This window comes from Leucoraja erinacea, chromosome 7, assembly GCF_028641065.1.
Source record: "Leucoraja erinacea ecotype New England chromosome 7, Leri_hhj_1, whole genome shotgun sequence".
In the NCBI taxonomy this organism is placed as follows: Eukaryota; Metazoa; Chordata; class Chondrichthyes; order Rajiformes; family Rajidae; genus Leucoraja; species Leucoraja erinaceus.
In genome coordinates this window covers 39,551,281-39,568,199 of record NC_073383.1, presented here as the reverse complement: position 1 = coordinate 39,568,199, position 16,919 = coordinate 39,551,281, and the positions used below count along the sequence as shown (strand labels likewise).

The 16,919-nt window shown below is 43.2% G+C and overlaps 1 protein-coding gene across 2 annotated transcripts in view; it reads right to left on the bottom strand.

Moving 5' to 3' along the window:
• Positions 1-16,919, bottom strand: part of ino80db (INO80 complex subunit Db) — a 104,099-nt gene that overhangs the window by 43,387 nt on the left and 43,793 nt on the right. For both annotated transcript variants that reach the window (XM_055638333.1, XM_055638332.1), the window contains exon 4: positions 14,025-14,839. In XM_055638333.1, coding sequence (XP_055494308.1) covers positions 14,025-14,839 — 815 coding nt within the window. The remainder of the gene's footprint in view (positions 1-14,024; positions 14,840-16,919) is intronic.

The following is a 16,919-nucleotide window of genomic DNA, read 5'->3' as shown; positions in this document are numbered from 1 at the left end:
TGGTGTTCCCTATAAGATCATACTGATCTCTAGATGCTGTTTTTTCTTCCATGAACAGCATGCATTCTGTCACATTCAACAATTACAATAACTCCTAAAATTTCCATGACAGTGACGCCTAAAGCAATGTCTCCTTAAACTTACACACAACCCACTAAAATCCCACTGATGCCGATGGTTATAAATCCCTTTAGCACACAGATGCATTGAATAACTGTTACCATTTAACATTCACATACTGACCCCTAGTGTTACTACTGCCTTTCACACACTGGTGCAGTCAGGGGAGTGGGCAGGACAGAAATAGAATGTAGTTTAATTTAGAGAGACAGCGCAGAAACAGGCCCTTCGGCCCACTGGGTCCGTGCCGACCAGCGATCCCCGCACATTAACAATATCCTACACCCACTAGGGACAATTTTTACATTTACCAAACCAATTAACCTACAAACCTGTACATGTTTGGAGTGCAGGAGGAAACCGAAGATCTTGGAGAAAACGCGCGCAGATCACGGGGAGAACTTATAAAAACTCCGTACAGACAGCACCCGTAGTCAGGATCGAACCTGGGTCTCTGGCGCTGCAGTCACTGCAAGGCAGCTGACTCTACTGCTGCGCCACCGTAACAGTAAGACTCGTGGGAGAACTGAAAAGAGGAGGGGATGGAGGGAGAGAGAGAGGGAAAGCAAGCGCTATTTGAAATTAGAGAAGTCAATGTTCATACCGCTGGGGTATAAACTACCCAAGCGAAATACGAGGTGCTTTCCCTCCAATTTGCAGTGGGCCTCACTCTGATAATGGAGGTGGCCCAGAACAGTAAGGTCAGATTGGGAATGGGAGGGGGAGTTAAAGTGCTGAGCATCCAGGAGATAAGGTAGGTTAAGGCAGACTGAGCGGAGGTGTTCAGCAAAACGATCGCCGAGCCTGCGCTTGGTCTCGCCGATGTACAGGAGTTAACACCTGGAACAGCGGATACAGTAGATGAGGTTAGAGGAGGTGCAAATGAACCTCTGCCTCACCTGGAAAGGCTGTCGGGGTCCTTGGATGGAGTCAAGGTGGGAGGTAAAGGGACAGGAGTTGAATCTCCTGCGGTTGCTGGGGAAAGTACTTGGGGAGGGGGTGGTTTGAGTGGGAAGGGACGATTTGACCAATGATTTACGGAGGGAAGGGTCTCTGCGGAAAGCAGAAAGGGGTAAAGATGGTAAGATGTGGCTATTAGTGGGATCACGTTGGAGGTGAAAATATTGGAGGGTTATATGCTGTATGCGACAGCTGATGGGGTGGAAGGCAAGGACAAGGGGGACTCTGTCCTTGTTACGAATGGGGGGAGGAGGGGGAACAAGAGCAGAGCTGCAGGAGACCCTCGTGAGAGCCTCATCCATAATGGAAGAGGGGAACCCCCGTTTCCTAAAGAATGAGATCTCCGATGACCTAGTATGGAAAACCTCATCCTGGGCGCAGATGCGGCGTAGACGGAGGAATTGGGAGTAGGGGATTGAGTCTTTACAGGAAGCAGGGTGGGAAGAAGTGTAGTCTAGATCGCTATGGGAGTTAGTGTGTTTGTATACACATATGGATATAGAGAGGGCGTTTCCACTCATGGGAGAGTCTAGGACCAGAGGCCATAGCCTCCGTATAAAAGGACATATCTTTAGGAAGGAGATGCGGAAGAATTTATTTTGTCAGTGAGTGGTGAATTTGTGGAATTCATTGCCACAGAAGGCCAAGTCAATGGATATTTATAAGGCAGAGATTGGCAGATTCTTGATTAGTAAGGGTGTCAGTGGCTATTGGGAGAAGGCAGGAGAATGGGGTTGAGAGGGAAAGATAAATCAGCCATGATGGCAGAATAGACTTGATGCGCCAAATGGCCTAATTCTGCTCCTTTACCGTATCAACATATACTGACCCCCTAAATCACACTCCTAAATCAACACGAATGCTGACTACAGACTACATTTTTTTTTTTAATTCACTAAGCTTAGATACCACCTAAACCTCTCATTGAGCCTAGAGTGATGGCATGCACCCTATAATATTTGGAAGACTAGTGGAGCAACAAAAAATGTTTTTGAAGTTCTAGTTCAACATCATCTCCACCAACTTTCCCCTTTCCTCAAGCCTTATGCCCAACTATAAAGAGTGAAACTGTTCCTGACTCATTCATAAACAAAAAGACCTAGCTTACAAGTTGGCCACTGAGAGCTTCAGAACCCTGTGAAAAACTATGCGTCTCTCTGCAAAATATTTTTTAAAGGATAACTTTACAGCATATTCTGTCACAGAAAAGTCATATTGTAAGAAAAGAGCAAACATTTATATTTTAAAAAGTTAACATGGTAAAGAATGCAAGGCTATTTCACAGGAGCATTCCTATAAAAACTACCGCCAAGCCAAGAAAGAACTTAGGGCATGACCAAATGCAAGGTCAATCGCTTAAAATTTCTCAGAGTAAAACTGTTGCTCTTAAAAATATTGTAGAGGGCACCGAATAAACGTAAGGTAATCAACAATATTAGTGATTTAAAAAAAAAAAAAAGCAGATTCTATACATAAATGGAAACCAATAGATGAACTAAGATTTTGAGAAGACATTCAATAAGGTGCCGTATCAAAATAGGTTCTTGTGGAAAAAAAGCTAATGGTGTCGGAGGTAACATGTGGGCATGATGACAAGATAGGCTGGTTAATAGGAAATAGAATAAGTAAAAATGAATATTTTCCAGGTGGCAAGATGAAACAAGTGACATGCCACAGTGGTCAGTGAAGGGGTTTCAATTATTTTTTTACTCATTCTATGACTTACTTGGAATTGAGGATATGGTTGCTAAATTTGCTGATGACATGACAATGGGTCGAAATTCAAGTTATTAAAGATTATGAGGCAACAACGGGATATAAATGGGTTAAGTGACAGGCAATGATCTAGCCTATGGTGTATACTTTGGTAAAATGTAAAGGTGTTCATTTTGGCAGAAAAAATATAAAATGTTCCACACTCAAATAGCGTGGAATCGGGTGACACAAGTAACTGCAGATGCTGGAATCTAGAGCAGAACAGCAGGTCAGGCATCACCTGTGGAGGCAGAGGGATGGTCGACACTTTGGGTAGAGACTGCATCTCAACAAGCTTGTGTAAACTTTGCAGAAGGCTTGTATGCAGATGGGCAGAAAATAAATAAGGAAAGTCAACAGAATGTTATTTTTGACTGCAAGGGGATATTACTTACAACAGAGAGCCCATACTTCACTTATGAGGAGTGTTGGAAAGATGACATCTGGAATACTGTGCAGAGCATCGGTCTCCTTATTTAAGTAAGCATTCAAAGCAGTTCTGAAAAAATTACTGGAACACTATCAAGAATACCTTTTGCAGGCCAAATAAGGCTTGTTTTGTCTGACAAATCAGATCAATTTTCCAAAATATGGTCTCCTTTCATTGAATTTCTTCAACAACAGAATGGTTGAAGCTCATTGTAGACTTCAGGAAGTCCAGAGGCGGCACGCACACCCCCATCCACATTAACGGGACGGAGGTGGAACGTGTTTCTAGCTTAAGGTTCCTGGGAGTCAACATCTCCGATGACCTCTCTTGGACCCACAATACCTCTACTCTGATCAAGAAGGCTCATCAGCGTCTCTTCTTCCTGAGGAGACTGAAGAAGGTCCATCTGTCTCCTCAGATCCTGGTGAACTTCTACCGCTGCACCATCGAGAGCATCCTTACCAACTGCATCACAGTATGGTATGGCAACTGCTCTGTCTCCGACCGGAAGGCATTGCAGAGGGTGGTGAAAATTGCCCAACGCATCACCGGTTCCACGCTCCCCTCCATTGAGTCTGTCCAAAGCAAGCACTGTCTGCGGAGGGCGCTCAGCATCGCCAAGGACTGCTCTCACCCCAACCATGGACTGTTTACCCTCCTACTATCCGGGAGGCGCTACAGGTCTCTCCGTTGCCGAACCAGCAGGTCGAGGAACAGCTTCTTTCCGGCGGCTGTCACTCTACTCAACAACGTACCTCGGTGACTGCCAATCACCACCCCCCCCCCCCAGACAACTATTATTTTTTATTCAAATCATTTGCTATGTCGCTCTTCAAGGGAGATGCTAAATGCATTTCATTGTCTCTGTACTGTACACTGACAATGACAATTAAAATTGAATCTGAATCTGAATCTGAACACAAATTCAAAACCAACACTAGGGTCGGGTGAGTGGGTGAAGGGAAGGGTAGTGGGATATATCTCCGCTTTTTCTTTTTGTTTTCACTTCTTTGTTAGTTTAGGAGGTTTTTCTTCTTTCTTTTTCGTATCGTTCTTCTTCCTTTTCATTGTTTCCTTTTTACTTTTTTCCGATTCACTTATCAGTTTATATAATGTTAAAACTGAAGCTGTTTGAAAATTGTATAATTGTTATGTCGATTACTTTCTCCTTGTACAATTGCTTCTAATAAAATAAATATTTCTTTAAAAAATAAATAAATAAACAGAACTGTGAGCTATGGACTGTCTTTGGTTGCAAAGAATTTCATTACTCTGTTGTCGATATATATGACAATTAAACACACTTGTCTTGACTCTTGGCAAAGGGTCTGTTTGTATCCAGAATGATAACATATTTACTTGGTACTTTCCCAGTTTCCTTTACACACCCGATGAGAGACTAGGTGTTTTACTAAGATACAAACAAGATGTCAATATTTAGTACTTTTCAGGCCGCGTTCACTTACCATGATAAAGAGAGCACTAGATTCAACTCAGAAAACTGAAATGTTCTAACTTGTTTCAGATTACAGCTATCTATCTCAAAATGGTACCAGCAATTGGCCATTGCCAAGGTATGGGTAGAAGAGATACAACAGCAACAACATGCCTTTTTACAGTGTCCTCTACAAAGTAAAACATTATAATGTGCATCACTGAAGTGCCATCTAACAAAAATAAAAAGAGGGACAAAGGAGAATTTTGGATAGATGGTCACAAAGTTGGTCAAGGAGATAGGCTCAAGGAATCAAAGGTGCTAACATGAGCAAAGGGGTGGAATATTTAGGAGGGCAGGACAGTTAGGGCTTTGCCACTTAAAGACATAGCTGCCAGTGGTACGCGAAGGAAATTAGAGATGTTTGACAGGACGGAATTGCAGAGATCTTATTGGGTGTAGAACTGGAGAAAGTTACAAAGTCAACGTAACTCAAGCACATCATATAATATCTTCATCCACATAGTTTTGATCTTTGGCTATGAATACTCGTCTTATCCATCCATTAACCAAGGTGGACATGTTCTGCACTCAGTTTCTCATTTCAGGAAAGAACTGTGGGCGGCACAATGGTGCAGCGGTATAGGGTTGCTGCCTTACAGCGCTGGAGACCCGGGTTTGATCCCGACCAAGGGTGCTGTCTATACGGAGTTTGTACGTTCTCCCCATGACCGCGTGAGTTTTCTTGGAGATCTTCGGTTTCCTCCTACACTCCATAAAAGTACAGGTTTGTCGGTTAATTGGCTTGGGAAAAAGTGTAAACTGTCTCTAGTGTGTGTAGGATAGCGTTAATGTGTGGGGGATCGCTGGTCGGCATGGACTCGGTGGGCCAAGGAGCCTGTTTCCGCGCTGTATCTCTAAACTAAACTAAAAGATTAACAACATAAGCACCTCCTTAAATTGAGCACAACTCGAACAATGGGATATCAATATCTATTTGCAACTGCTAACCAGACTAGTTTTCAGTTTGTTAGAAGGAATGAGACCCCCAAAAAAAGAATTCATCACTATTTATTGGGGAGCACAAGGAAGGAAATAGACATTTCTCACTTTGGGCAGATTTTATATCCTGCAAGGATTGTTGATAAAATAGATAAGGCACGAGGGAAACATATCTAACAACTTTCACAGGAAGCTTCAGAAAAGTGCCAATATGTTACAATATTCTAAATACTAGGATAAAAATTCTGTCAGATATCATCTGGATTCTTTTTCATTAACTTTACCAGGCTAGACCCTGTATTTATACACAATAACATGAAAGGGCTTCATAATGTTTTACTCTGAAATGTAGTGATGTTAAGGAATATTAATAAGCACACAGCAGAAAAGTAATGAAATGAATTAACAAATTGGTGTCGAGTGGATAGTGAAGAAAGTCATCTAAAATTACATTGGCATCTTGATCAACTGGGGCAACGGGCAGAGGAATGGCAGACAAATTTTAATTCAGATAAGTGCGAGATGATGCACTTTGGCACGACATGGTATACAGTAAATAACAGGGCCCTGGGGAATATTGTATAACAGAGACCTAGCGATGCAGGTACATAGTTCCTTGAGGTAGACAGGGTGATTAAGCAGTGTTTGGTGTGTTTGCCTTCATCAGTCAAGGTTGAGTATAGGCGTCGGGATATTATGGTAAAGTAGCACAAGACATTGGTAAAGCCCCATTTGGAGTATTCAGTAAAGTTCTTGTCATTCTGCTATATAAAAATGTCATTAAACTGCTAAGGGTGCAAAGAGATTTATTTGGATGTTTGAGTTATAAGGAGTCTGGAAAGGTTGGGTCATTTTTTGCTCTCGAGTATCGGAGACTGAGGAATAACTTTACAGAGACATTTAAAATCATGAATGGCATGAGTAGGTGAAAATCCAGTCTTTGCCCCAGGGTAAGGGAATTTGAAACGAGAGGGCATGGGTTTAAGATGATTTAAGAGGAAACATTTAAGAGACCAGAGAGGCAACTTCTGTCACACAGAGAGTAGGAAGAACTACATAGAAGAGGCTATCACATGACAAGCTAGAGGCAAGTATAATTATGACATTTTGACAGATATATGCATAGGAAAGGTTTGGAGAGATATGGGCCAGGAACAATCAAGTGGGATTAGCTGGTTGGCTTGGACGAGCAAGGCCGAAGAGCCTGTTTCCGTGCTGTGCAGCTGCATGACTAAGCACTCTTCCACAAATCAAATTTATCGGCATTTGGGCGTAGCCTCCTATACCTTGGCAATTGGCACTCATCCAGTTATTCTTGTTGTTAGTGTGTGCCTCTCTTACCCTCTCAGGCAGGGCATTTCAGATTGCAATCACCCGTGTGTGAAAAAAAAAATCCTTATATATCCTCGAACCCTTTTACTCCTTAACTTAGGCCTATGTCCTCTAGTTCTAAACATTCTGCTTTGGGTAAAGTTTACTAATGTCCTCCTTATACACCCACTCATAATTTTGTACATCTCTGTCAGGTCCCCATCAGCCTCCTCCATTCAATGGAAAACAAACTTAGATATTCAGCCTCTCCTCATGATTGAGACACTCCATCCCAGGCAACATCCTTGTGAATCTCTTCTGCACCTTCTCCACATTCTCCCTCGATCACGTTCTTTCTGTGGCAACCAAAACTGTGCAGAACATGAACTCACAATGTTTTATAAAACTTACCACAACTTCCCTGCTTTTATATTTCAAAGACTAGCATCGTTTCTAAACCACTTTCTGCCTGTGCTGCCACCTTCAGGATTCTTTCGACTTGTACACCAAAGTCCTTCTGTTTCTCGGTAAAGGGGATCCCGGGTTTACAGATTACCTGATTTACGGAAATCAGACTTTCAACAAAATATGCCATATATTTTTAAAGCTTTTTTCTAGATAGTGATGATAATAATGATAATGAGTTACATGTGTTCATCAGTGACTGGATACAGCATACAATCCATTGTTTTTAATTTATGGATAGTATTATGGTGCATGTTTGATAAGAGTGAAAGATTTATAGCACTGTACATGGAGAAGCTATAGAAAATTGATATTTCTGGCTTATGGTGAAATCAGCTGTTGGACTGTTATTGGGAATGGAACCCTTAAGTAATTCAGGGAGTGTCTGTACTGCCTTGGAACCACCATTCTTTTACTCATATTTGACCTCCTAAAATACATCCGTTAACATTTTTTTTTACAATCAAATTCCATTTGTCCATGGTCAAGCCAAATTACCAGCTGATCAATATTTTTCTGTGGCTTGTGACTATACCCCTCAATAATCACAACACTATTTATTGTGTTATTTGCAAACTTACCAACCATATTTCCTACATTAATACCAGAGTTGTTGATGTACGGTGCCCTCAATAATGTTTGGGACAAAGATCCATCATTTATTTATTTGCCTCTGTACTCCACAATTTGAGATTTATAATAGAAAAAAATCACATGTGGTTAAAGTGCACATTGTCAGATTTTAATAAAGGTCATTTTTATACATTTTGGTTTCACCATGTAGGAATTACAGCTGTGTTTTTACATAGCGCCCCCCCCCCCCCCCCCCCCCCCCCCCCCCCCCCCCCCCCCCCCCCTCCCCCATTTTGAGATACCATAATATTTGGGACACAGCAATGTCATGGCAATGAAAGTAGTCATGTTTAGTATTTTGTTGCATATTCTTTGCATGCAATGACTACTTCAAGTCTACGATTCATGGACATCACCAGTTGCTGGGTGTCTTCTCTGGTAATGCTCTGCCAGGCCTGTATTGCAGCCATCTTTAGCTTATGCTTGTTTTGGGGGCTAGTCCCCTCAGTTTTCTCTTCAGCATATAAAAGGCATGCTCAATTGGGTTCAGATCTGGTGATTGTCTTGGCCACTCAAGAATTGACAATTTTTTAGCTTTGAAAAACTCCTTTGTTGATTTAGCAGTATGTTTGGAATCATTGTCATGCTGTAGGATGAACCAATGAGTTTTGAGGCATTTGTTTGAACTTGAGTAGATAGGATGTGTCTAAACACTTCAGAATTCATTATGCTACTACCATCAGCAGATGTATTATCAATGAAGACAAGTGAGCCAGTACCTTCAGCAGCCATCCATGCCAAGGCCATAATACCCACACCACCGTGTTTCACAGATGAGGTGGTATGCTTTGGATCTTGGGCAGTTCCTTCTCTCCTTTGCTCTTGCCATCACTCTGATATAAGTTAATCTTTGTCTCATCTGTCCACAATACCTTTTTCCAGAACTATGGTTGCTCTTTTAAGTGCTTCTTGGCAAACTGTAAACTGGCCATCCTATTTTTGCTGCTAACCAGAGTTTGCATCCTGCAGTTTAACCTCCGCATTTCTGTTCATGAAGTCTTCTGCGGACAATGGTCATTGACAATACCCCCCACCTGAAGAGTGTTTCAGATCTGTCGGATAGGTGTTTGTGGGGATTTTTCTTTATTATAGAGATAATTTTTCTGTCATCAGCAGTGGAGGTCTTCCTTGGCCTGCCAGTCCCTTTGCGATCAGTAAACTCCCCAGTGCTCTCTTTCTTCTTAATGATGTTCCAAACAGTTGATTTTGATAAGCCTAAGGTTTGGCTGATTTCTGTAACAGTGTTATTCTTGTTTCTCAGTCTCATAATGGCTTCTTTGACTTTCATTGGCACAACTTTGGTCCTCATGTTGATAAACAGCAATAAAAGTTTCCAAAGGTGATGGAAAGACTGGAGGAAAGACTAGGTGCTGAGAGCTCTCTTATACCTGCATGAAGGAGGCAATTAAACACATCTGAGCAATTACAAACACCTGTGAAGTCATATGTCCCAAACATTATGGTACCCTGAAATGGGGAGGACTATGTATCAACACTGCTGTAATTTCTACATGGTGAAACCAAAATGTATAAAAATGGCCTTATTAAAATCTGACAATGTGCACTTTAACCGCATGTGATTTTTTTTCTATTACAAATCTCAAATTGTGGAGTACAGAGGCAAATAAATAAATGACGGGTCTTTGTCCCAAACATTATGGAGGGCGCTGGATATATCTAACAGCATGGATCCCAGTACCAATTAGTAGTACAGGTGCACAACCTTTTATCCGAAGATCCAAATAACGAAAAGCTCCGAATAGCGGACATTTTTTCAGTCCTTGAAGAAAGGTCCTTGAAGACGTTTACCGAGGGCGGCCCGCAGAGGTGACAGCGGAACCTCCGGTCGGTCCTCGAAGAAAGGGGAACTAAATCCCCATTCATAAAAGAGGTGAGGGTATATTGCGCGGGAGGGTTAATAATTGACAATCTGCTGCTGCTTGCCCGCTGAGTTAAAAAGTTCCCACGGTAGACTCACGATACACAGTGTATCGTGAGTCTTGCGTGGGAACGTTTTAACTCAGCGGGCAGGCAGCAGCAGATTGTCGCTCCCTTCAGTTTCACCCCACCTACACCCCTCTGCTTCCCGGCCATGTGTGTGACCCCTTCCCTCCCCTCTCCAGTTCCCCGCCCATTGCACCGGCGCGGGGGCTTTGCACTGTCTTCACGTCGACGATGCCAGCATACAATGCCAGTCACCGGAGATGTCAGGACCAAAGGGACACCGACCCCCAGGCCCACTGCAAGCACGGAGATCCCAGAGACCCACAGCCAGCAGCAGCCCAGCCCCCGTTCCAACTCCAGAGGAACACGCTTCCCGTAGGGACAGAAGCTGATGGTGTGCAAGGTACGTCTTGTTCTTGGGGTTGCAGATGAGGCGGCGCAGCTCGGGCTGTGACGTCTCCGGCCACCCCCCTGTACAGGAGCTGAGACTGGGAACTGTACCGCCCTTGCAGGTGAGCAGGAGAGTGGGGTTGTTTGCAGTTGCAGAGGGAGGGGGCAAGGGCGGTACAGTTCCCAGTCTCAGCTCCTGTCCAGGGGGGTGGCAAGAGACATCAGGACCAACGGGACACCGACTGCAAGCACGGAGATCCCGGAGACTGCAAGGGCGGTACAGTTCCCAGTCTCAGCTTCTGTACAGGCCGAAGACGTCAGGACCACCAAAAGCCACTCCCCGATGGGTCGCTATGGCGACAAGTGACAGTTCGCCCACAGCCCGAGCTGCGCCCCCTCATCGGGACACCGACCCCCAGGCCCACTACAAGCACGGAGATCCCAGATCAACAACTCCAGCCCAGCCCCGCTCCAATTCCAGAGGAACACGCTCCCCGTATGGGCAGAAGCTGATAGTGTGCAAGGTACGTCTTGTTCTTGGGGTGGCGCAGCTTGGGCTGTGGGCGAACTGCCACTTGTCGCCGTAGCGGCCCATCGGGGAGCGGATTCCTCTGGAGTTGGAGGGACAGGGAGACACAGCGGCTTTTGAGAATGGTGGGCAATCACTTCCAAAGTTCTGCCCACACAGTCAGTACACCTCTCCTATACTTGTCTCCCGCACTAAGATTATCTCGCAGAGAATGATCCCAGCCTAACCCTCCCTATTCTCTCCTATTCTGCAAGAAAAAACTACATTGAAGACTCAAACTCGCGATCGAGTAACTGCCGGAATCGAGGCGCAAATTCGCGACCTTGCGGATATGAGCCGAGCATTCTACCACTGAGCCAGCCGTTAAAATCTACGCTAAAAATCTTCCAATCCGAAAGCCGAAAAATTCCGAATTACGAAAAGTGTCTGGTCCCAAGGCTTTCGGATAAAAGGTTGTGCACCTGTATAACAATGATCACAAACTTCCAATTAAAAAAAACCCTTCTCTATCAATTTTTTATTTCCTATCACCAAATCAATTTTGGATCCAATTTTAAAAACAAGGAACTCCAGATGCTAATTAATGCACAATGGACAAAGTGCTGGAATAACTCAGCAGGTCAGGCAGCATTTCTGGAGAATATGGATTAGTGATGTTTCAGGCTGAGACCTAGCCATGTTTTCCAGAGGTACTGCCTGATCTGTTGAGTTACTGTATGTCCTTTTGGATCCAATTTCCCTTGGATTTCATGGGCACTAACCCTTTGGATCAGACTCATGCAGGTCCTTGTCAAATACCATACTAAATGTTATGTAAATGACCCTCATCTATATATTTTGTTACCTCCAGTAAAAGCTCAAATCAAATTAGTCAGACAGAATCTCCCACCAACAAATCTACTTAAGATCCCTCATCAATCATTACCTTTCTAAGTGTAGTTTAATCCTGTTCGTCAGAACTTGTTCCAGTAATTTATCTCCCACAGATGCAGGACTCACTGGCTTATAATTACCTGGATTGTCCCTGCTCCCCTTCTTAAATAATGGAACTACATTGTTTTGGCGCCTTAGCTATCTGCACCTTTGCCTCCCATGGTAGCCAGGGATATTTCTCATCAGGTCCTGGGAATTGATTCACTTATGTCAGCCAAAATATCTAATACCTCCTTTTAAATGATAATATGCTGCAGAGTACCATCATCTCCCCCCCCCTCCCTCACCAACCCCAAATTTCTACCCATAATATCTTTCTCTAAAGTGAATGCAGAAATATTCATTTAAAACCTCACCAACCTCCTGTGGAATCACATACGTTATCCCTCAAAGCCGTAACAGGCCTCACTCTTTCCCCGATTACCCCCTTGCTCTTAATATACTTTAAAATGACATGTCACCTTGGTTATATTTAAGTTCTGGACTCTCCCAAAAGTAAACCCATCCTCTTTTTGGCAATCCTATCAAATTTCTGCATATTTTAACCATTCCTATCAAGTCCACCATTCTGTTTTTGCAAGCTTCTGCAAATCTTTCGGACAAAGCTTTTTCGGTTGCCAAATGACAGTTTAGGTGGTCATTTAAGATGGCTTGCATGACGCGTGCAATAATGTGCTGGGACGAAGTGCATAGTTACCAGTCAGAATTATGCCCAATGAAGAATTCACATATTATTTCTGCTTCAAATAAAGTCACAAACTATACATATTCACCAATCAAGACATGATATATACTACAATGACATGCAGCAAAATTATAATGCAGTATCTCAACTCTTTTTACACATTACAATTAATGCAATTTCTATTATTTCTTTCCACTTTCAAACAAAAATAGATTATTCAGCGTATGATCAACTCATGTCAATAAATCCTGGACCATGATAACATATATGCTTAACCATGCACACTACAGATTGATGCAAGTATGTTTTATGTGATGGACCGAAAATTATCATGACATGGCAATGGTCGTTATTGCTATTGGTACAAAAACACTCACTTTCCACATAATTTATCGACAACAAAATATACAGGTTGCAAGGAATTTTCTAAAGGCATTTTATGATAATAGCTGTTAAAATTGACTATACCCATCTGACAGGTTAAACATTAACCTGTCACTAACTAACTAATAAGAGATGGCCAAAGGACATAACTGCAGCAAATGTTCTTTTGGTAATATATTTAAAGGTGTCAAGATGCCACATTACCGGGCATTCAGATTAGATGTATGTGTTGTGAACAGCAATGAAGATACCCAGTTTGTTAGAACCAAATTTTAAAAAAAAATTGTTAATCTACAGCCCTGCCTGGACATCAGCGCTGCTTCTCCGCGCTGGCTGTAAACCATATAACCATATAACAATTACAGCACGGAAACAGGCCATCTCGGCCCTACAAGTCCATGCCGAACAAATTTTTTTCCCCTTAGTCCCACCTGCCTGCACTCGTACCATAACCCTCCATTCCCTTCTCATCCATATGCCTATCCAATTTATTTTTAAATGATACCAATGAACCTGCCTCCACCACTTCCACTGGGAGCTCATTCCACACCGCCACCACTCTCTGCGTAAAGAAGTTCCCCCTCATATTACCCCTAAACTTCTGTCCCTTAATTCTGAAGTCATATCCCCTTGTTTGAATCTTCCCTATTCTCAAAGGGAAAACCTGGGCCATATTTCCCGTAACACCAGGCAGGGCTGTGGGTTAACCTGGCGGGACAGGCAGAGTTGAAAGCACGTATCACCAGATTCATAAACAGCTTCTTCCTCACTATAACCAAATTACTGAACGGATCTCTCATAAACAAAGGATTTATTCCCGATCTTCCAATCTACCTCATTGTGGCCCTATCACATTTTAATCTGCATTTTCTCTGGAGCTGAAACACTATATTCTGCATCCTGGGGGGGGTTTTGCACCATCTGTTGTGCTTGTGTATAGCTTGATTATGTATGATTTGATTAGATAGCACACAGAAAAAAGTTTTCACTGTGTCTTGGTACACATGACAGTAATAAACAATTACCAACTAGCATTGCAGGTTCTTACCTAAATGTGGAAAGAGATCCTGATGCAATTGTTGCTTCTCAGCACACAGCTTTGCTAGTCTCTGGAGCCTGTTTACACAGGCCGAGTGCTGCCTGCAGACTGGCGTGGAGTTTGAAGCCTTGAGGACCACCATGTTGGGCCTGGAAGAGTCCGCTGCCTTGGCCGCAGGCGTGGGTGGGACAGCAGCAGGCTGCGGGAGGGGCGGCGTCCTTGTTCGCTGAGGCGGGGAGGCGGTCCGGTGGGGCCTCCTGTTTGGCGAGGGAGAGGCAGGCGTCGCTGCAGCCGTACATTGGGCTGCTGCTGGCGGCAGTCCGGGGCTGGGGGGCGGTGGGGGTTTGCATAGCAGGCCCTGTGACAGTACAGTAGGTCGTGGGGGGCTGGAGAGAGGGGGAGTGCCGGGGTAGAGCGGCCGATGCGGCGCAGGGCGGGGGATAAAGTGCTCTGATTGCAGTCTCAAAATCTCGGGCTTGCGAAGCAGCCGCTGTTGCAGCTGCTGCCGGTTCTGAGCAAGTTTGGTCTGAAGCTTCCGTTTGACAGTCCCTTTCCTCAGTGCGCAATCGTCGTCATCGGGGAAAGCAAAGGGGTCATCCAGCTCGCGCTCCAGGCACTGGAGGGGCAGCCGCGGCATCTGCGGAGTTCGCGTGGGTCCATCCAAACCATTTGCCGTCTTCAGGGCCAGCGTGGGCACTGCCAGGCTGACTGCCATGGCCACATCGGGGTGCAGTCTGGGGCGCACCTCGTCTAGCTGCTCATACTTTTTCTTACGTTCCTTTTTGGGCACCAAACCAAGGACTTGCAGGTGGCTGTTGCAGTATCTGTTGGAGAAGGATGAAAGTATTAGCACAGTAAGGGAAGTCTTGCTGCAGTGTCATGAAACACACCTTGTGCAATTCAGATTCCATGTACCTGCAAACCCCGGAACCAGAACCAGGATGTGGCTGATTATAAATACATTCAGCGCTGAATTGTTTTCATTTGAATAGTGATTCTGGAATCCGAAACAACAACATACATTGCTGGAATAATTCAGCCATTATCAGTGAAGAGAAAAGTTGTATACTGGGCCAGGACCTTTGCACAGAGCTGCCCAGTTCACCCAAAATGTTAATCAGTTTATCTTTCCCCTGATGCATCTTGACTGGCTGAGTTCTTCCAGCATTTTTTGGTTTTGTTTTAAATTTCTATTCATTTTTGCCACATTACATATTCCTTAAGTATATCTATACTATTCACCTTAATTACTAATTGCATTACAAAGTTCACCTAACAATACTTTCAACGATGAAACAGCTCCCAATTTCTATTTTGGAATTATTGGCTATTAGCTTGAGCAACCAGTTTTGAATTCTTCTTTAGTGAAGGCATTTTATCCCGATCTGCTCTATCAAATCCTTACATAACTATCATACTATAATCAGGGATTCTTGTGGGGAAGAGGTTGCAGCTGGTTTATGTGTATAAAAGTTATGTATTCTATTCTCAATGTTGACTTTATAGCAGTTATGCACAATGAAAGATAAAACAATTATTTCATATTAGCATTACTCTCCTGCTGCCTGTTGAGATAAGACAAAGGCATCTCTTGGAGTGTTACCCGTATATATATATCACAGTCACCTATTCACAAAATATCCGTAAACACTGTACTAGGGAGAAATACTTTCTACTGCAAGGTAGTTATAGCAGTACTGGAAAGTTGAGATGGTGGATTAAAGCATCGTATAATGCATCGTGCAAACTGAAAGCAAAGGCTTTGGAAAAATAACAATGAGATACCAGAAAGAAATACTGCCCCGTAATAGTTTCTGCATACTCATTTTTCTATTGGAGAGGTCAGTGAGATGGAGTGTCGGGGAGATAAGAGCGGTAAAAAAACATCAACAGAATCTAAGTTGCACAAACTCATTATAAAATACAGGGCAACACAGAAAGCTATCATTTTTAGAATGATATTCCAATAACCAAGCATTTATACAGTAAGTGGGACTGACAAAAGAAAAATTAGAACCAAAATCGTGACTTCCAGTGAAATGCCACAGAAAGAAATGAGTGAAGCAGATGGATTGACATAGCTAACTGATAGATTTCAAAATTGAATTGGCTTATCTGTAGGGCAGACTAGGTCATGCTAGCAGGCAATGGGTCAGAAATACTGCAGTGAAGAGCAGGCACAATGGAATATACAAAAACAAGGAACTGCAGATGCTAGTTTCCACAAAAGGACACAAAGTGCTGGTGTAACTCAGCGGGTCAGACAGCATCTCTGGATAACATGGATAACAATTCAGGTTGGGACCCTTCCTCGGACAATGCGACCTTCTGGTCAAAGTTTACATTCAGCTATGATTAACTGAGATTGTTTTAATTCAACAAATAAAGACATCCCGGTGGTGCATAACTGATAAAAAAAAAGAAGCTTTTGAATGTTTGCAATCAGTCTGTGGCACTCACTACAGGATAGAATTGACGATAAAGTTCACCACTAAGCAATGGCTTCCTTGAGAAAGCTGTGTTTTTATTTTAGAGTTATTAATCATTACTAAAAATGATAAGATTTAATATCATATTCATCTTCAAATGCTGAGTTTGACCACATTTATTCACATCAAGTTTTCAGAAAAAAACCTCACTAGATTTACAAATGATTAATCTCATTCCCATTTAAACTAGAACCACAGACACCTGAAAAAACATTTTGTTTTATGAGGACGCCAAGCTCAATTCAAAGACAAGTTTCCCAGTAACTATTTATTCCTTCTTCAATTCTGCTGTGGAGTAAGGGACACTCTTGGTTGCCAGACTACTGTGGCAATAAGCTACATGAACTCCTCACCAAATCTGAAAGGAAAGAGGACCTGCCTACTCATCCATCCACGGAGCGGGGCAATCCCTTGC